The 4,532-nt window shown below is 39.8% G+C and overlaps 1 protein-coding gene across 3 annotated transcripts in view; it reads left to right on the top strand.

Moving 5' to 3' along the window:
- Window positions 1-612: 612 nt before the first annotated feature.
- Window positions 613-4,532, top strand: part of LOC107551319 (calcium-binding and coiled-coil domain-containing protein 1-like) — a 14,816-nt gene continuing 10,896 nt past the window's right edge. For 2 of the 3 annotated variants that reach the window (XM_016232878.1, XM_016232876.1), the window contains exons 1-3: window positions 613-675; window positions 1,479-1,638; window positions 1,720-1,822. In XM_016232878.1, the coding sequence (XP_016088364.1) occupies window positions 1,507-1,638; window positions 1,720-1,822 (235 nt within the window). In that variant the 5' untranslated portion in view covers window positions 613-675; window positions 1,479-1,506. Of the gene's footprint in view, window positions 676-1,473; window positions 1,639-1,719; window positions 1,823-4,532 lie in introns of all 3 variants that reach the window. The other variant, XM_016232877.1, reaches the window with a different exon arrangement.

The following is a 4,532-nucleotide window of genomic DNA, read 5'->3' as shown; positions in this document are numbered from 1 at the left end:
GTACCAGCAGGGATTGTGGGTGGGGGAGTGAATACCTCCACCCTCAATACCACGACTGAGGTGAGACCCTTGAGCAAGACACCAAACCCTCAACTGCTCCAGTGGCTGCCCACTGCTCTGGGTGTGTGTTCACAGCGTGTGTGTGCGTTGTTCACTACTCACTGCTGTATGTGTGCACTTTGATGGGTGGATTGTATGGGTTACCATACTTGGCAACATGTCACATGGCTCCCGCTCTGCTCCATTAGTCCATCTTTATATAGTCCTTGTTACAGGTTTAGCTGATTTTAGTTTCTGCCTGTAGGTTGGTATAAGATAAACCAGACAGTAATCAGAGAGCCCCACAGCTGCCCGTGGGACAGAGTGATATGCATCCTTTACTGTGGTATAACAGTGGTCAACTATATTACTGTCTCTGGTAGGGCATGTAACATGCTGTTTGTATTTTGGAAGTTCATGGGAGAGATTATCTTTTTTAAAGTTTTGCTTTATAATGTTTTAGACTTCATTTCCCAGAGTGCAACAGAGGTGGGTGGTTCATTGACATGTGCATTTGTTATTGTTTATTACACTCACACACTCAACTTAAGTCTCATCAAGATCATAGGCACACATACAAGGACATGGAAGACCTCAGGTGATCTGATTCTTCGATAAACCTAATTTTGTATTAAGGTAAGAGTAAAATGTATGCTGATATTTTAACTATGTTGTTCCTGTGACATTTTAAATGTAGAATTAAAAAAAGAAAAAAAAGAAATATTTTTATTTTGTTCATTTGAATGTTAATTTTCTGATGTTCATGATTAAAGTTTGTGTAGCTGAATTTGGTAGAACACCCAAATCCAAGGTCATAGGTTTAACTAGGGAGCATATATATTGAGAAAATGTATGGCTTGATTCCATTGTAAATTAATTTGTGAGAAACTGTCTACCAAACGTAAATGAATGTGTGAAATGAGTGACATTTTACTTACTGAAAAGATCATCATAAGTAAAACATTCGCTGACATATTCAGGTGTCAATATATCTAAACAAGATTTTATATGTGAAAACTACAATTGATTTTTACAAAAAAGCACCAAGGGTTATATTTTATATTTAAGTGCGTATAAAATGATTAAATTAAAAGATTAGAAATGTTGAAGATCATTAAACGATGATGAGTACAGGCTATTTGACTTGACTGCTACTTCTGAGTAAACATTCAAAGAAAGAATGCTGTTACCCCACTCTCATGCAGTTTCACAACACATGGAAATCTAATAGCAGTCAGATGCAGTGTCAAGCATTGCTGTAGTTTAATGGAAATGCACTAAATATAGTTGACTACACAAACATGATTGTGTTGATTCACATTTTCAGTCACTTTAGTTATTTTCAAGCAATGAACAGCAGTGTTATGGTCTTTGATACTGAACAAGTTACAAAACTTTTTTTTTTGCGCACTGTTTGACTGATTTCTTTGTCAGTGCAGTCATATGACCTGATTTATAGCCATTGCTATGGAGGAAAAGAGAACTGTGACTTTCCGAGATGTTGCCAAGAGCTATTTCTCACAGACAAGGGTGGACTGTCGCTACACTATAAGCAGTCATCACAGCTGGAGCAGTCATGACTGGATAGGTCTTTTTAAGGTAACTCCTGTACTGAATTAAACACTGTGTTTATTTAGTACAAAACAAAGCAAATACATTTTATGCTATCTTGTTTCACAGGTGGGATGGCTGACAGTGAATGATTACTACACTTTTGCCTGGGCTCTAGCACCAGAAGGGTACCAAACAGGAACAGATGCAAACTGTAGTGTGGCCTTTCACTGTATGTTTATATTTGATATATAATATACTATTTTATTTGTGTTTATTTATATACAGTAACCCAGTGTTTCTGAACCGTGTCCCTGAAGGCACATAAGTACACATTTTGAATGTCTCCCTTATCCAACCCATCCATTTCAAGTATTGGGCTGTGTTCGAAATCGCCCCCATAACTATGCCCTACATTAGTCCATTAATACAGTTCAGTTAAAGAAGTGAATGAAAATGAGTGAGTGAATTCGGACACTGAGTGCTGTTGCTTTTGCATAGTTTGTGCTTGCTGTTCAATAATCATTTGAAACTTAGCAAACTGGCAGCTCCAGTGGTAATGAAAACATTTGTCTTAAACTAGTATGTATGAACCTTAATTAAACTATTTAATAATCAGTTAAAAATAAATATATTTATGTATATTTGCACAACCCTCACAGTGCATTATGGGTATTCTCTAGCCATTGAGTGTACATCAGTTGTACACCCGCTATTGCAGTGCATTATGGGGATTGAATAAGTGCACTCAGTAGTGTTTTGGACACCACTACAAATGGCCATCCCTGTTATGTCTGTAAAGGTGACTCGTACTTGAGCTTATTTAGATTTTTATTGTTCTCGTCTTTAACATCACTAAATTGTGTGAAAACATTCAAGTGTCAGCGTCACTTCACGTTCCAAACCCTTAAAGTAGCCACCGTTCATTCTATTGTATTAATTTAACAAACACTTTACTTCAACATACTATCAGATAATTAGTCTAACTAACTAACATTTCCCCTCCCTTTCCAGTGAGCTATGTCACTGGAAGGGGTCACCGGATTCTGTGCTGGGCGCAGAGGGCATGAAGAACTACGGTGTGAACCACTCCAGAAGGGCACAGTACTTTCCTAAAATGACTGGCATGTCAACGGAAACCATCAGATAGCTGGAAAGTGTGAAGCTTGTTTTCTTGTGTGGCCGCTGAACCCACACCTAGTTCAGCAGGATAATTCTGGGAATCCGGGACTTTTTATTTGCATGATATCTACCCTGTGCTTTGAGCTGTTGTCCATGTATCCTGGCTTACACCACGGGGTTTCCACTGTGAGAAATAGGAGGGCGAAGTCTGCAGTTGTGGCATGATGAGCAGCTCTGTAGTGTAGAAGAGTTTGAAACAAGGCCTTGTTAAAAGAGCTGTCTTGAGCCAAGTAAGCTCTCAGACCATTTTTCAGTGACTGATTAAATCTCTCTACGCACCTATTTGACTGTGACTGATAGTAAGCTCTTCGTATTTGTTTGATCCTTTTGCTTTGGATGTAACTGGCAAACTCAGCAAATACTAGTTGAGGGCCATTGTCTGTTGTCAAGTTCCTTGGTAGGCCCCAGCTGGCAAAGAGCAACTCAATGCAAAGAGCAAATCAGTGATTGAACTGGATGTGATAGAGCTCACAGTGCAAGCAAATTTGAGTGTAGATTATAAACTACCACAAGGCAATGCAAATGACAGTGCACATCATGGAGTTCACCACAGATATCAAGTTGAATGTGGTCCCAAGGTTTAGTTGGCCAAGGCGAAGACCCCAGTGGGCCAGTTATCCTTGTTAAAAGACATGGATTACAGTCCTGAACAAGCTGCTCAATGTCTTTGTCCAACCCTGGCCACCGTACAATATCCTTACAATGCTGCTTTAAGTTTAACTGTGCCAAGATGGCAATCGTGCATCATGGCCAGTGCTTGTCCTAGTTTAACAGGGATAATGGCATAGTGTCTGTGCTGCAGACGAAGGCTCTGGCACTTGATGTATAGCCTCAATATTGGAGTGGAATGGTAAATGGCCTTCAGCTGAACCATCATAGCCAACAAAGTCAACCTCTGTTAACACAAATAAGCATTTCTCCAGATTAAAGGGTTAGTTCACCCAAAAATGAAAATTAGCCCATAAATTACTCGCTCTGAAGTCATTCTAGGTGTATATGACTTTCCTCTTTCAGATGAATCCAGTCGGAGTTATATTAAAACTTGTCTTTGATCTTTCAAGCTGTTTAATGCCACTCAGCAGGTGTTGCATGCATCAGTCCAAAAGATGTTAAATAAAAAGCGCTCATCCATAAAAAAAGTGTCTCACATGGCTCCGGGGCGTGAACAAAGGCCTCCTGTAGCGAATCGATGCGTTTTTGTAAGAAAAATATCCATATTCAAAACTTAATAATCACTTTAATGTAGCTTGCGCCAACAGTTGAACACGGAAGCAGTTCCGGGGGAATGACGTAAGAGTTCAGTTTTGCGCATGCACCGCTCAGAAGTGACGAACACGGAAGCGCAGCGGAGAGATCAAAACAAAACAACAGTCACTAATTAGAAGTACAAAACGAGGATATGTAAAGAAGAATGTTGGAGGATTTCGATATAAGCCAAGAGGAGACTGGTTTTCCTTTGCTAAAGTAAGGAAACTTTGCTTCCTTTGCTCCTGTTAACAAACGTTGGTTTTCACAAGACTCACCGGCGCATGCGCAGCGCTGAACTCATGCGTCATCAGCCCGGAACTGCTTCCGTGTACAACTGTTGGTGCAAGCTACATTAAAGTGATTATTTTGTTTTGAATATGGATATTTTTCTTACAAAAACGCATCGATTCGCTACAGGAGGCCTTTGTTCACGCCCCGGAGCCATGTGAGACACTTTTTTTATGGATGAGCGCTTTTTATTTAACATCTTTTGGACTGATGCATGCAACACC

The sequence above is a fragment of the Sinocyclocheilus grahami genome, unplaced genomic scaffold (assembly GCF_001515645.1).
Source record: "Sinocyclocheilus grahami isolate Dianchi unplaced genomic scaffold, SAMN03320097.WGS_v1.1 scaffold420.1, whole genome shotgun sequence".
NCBI classification, from domain to species: Eukaryota; Metazoa; Chordata; class Actinopteri; order Cypriniformes; family Cyprinidae; genus Sinocyclocheilus; species Sinocyclocheilus grahami.
Note: the sequence above shows the minus strand (reverse complement) of the source record. Positions and strands in the feature narration are given on the sequence as shown.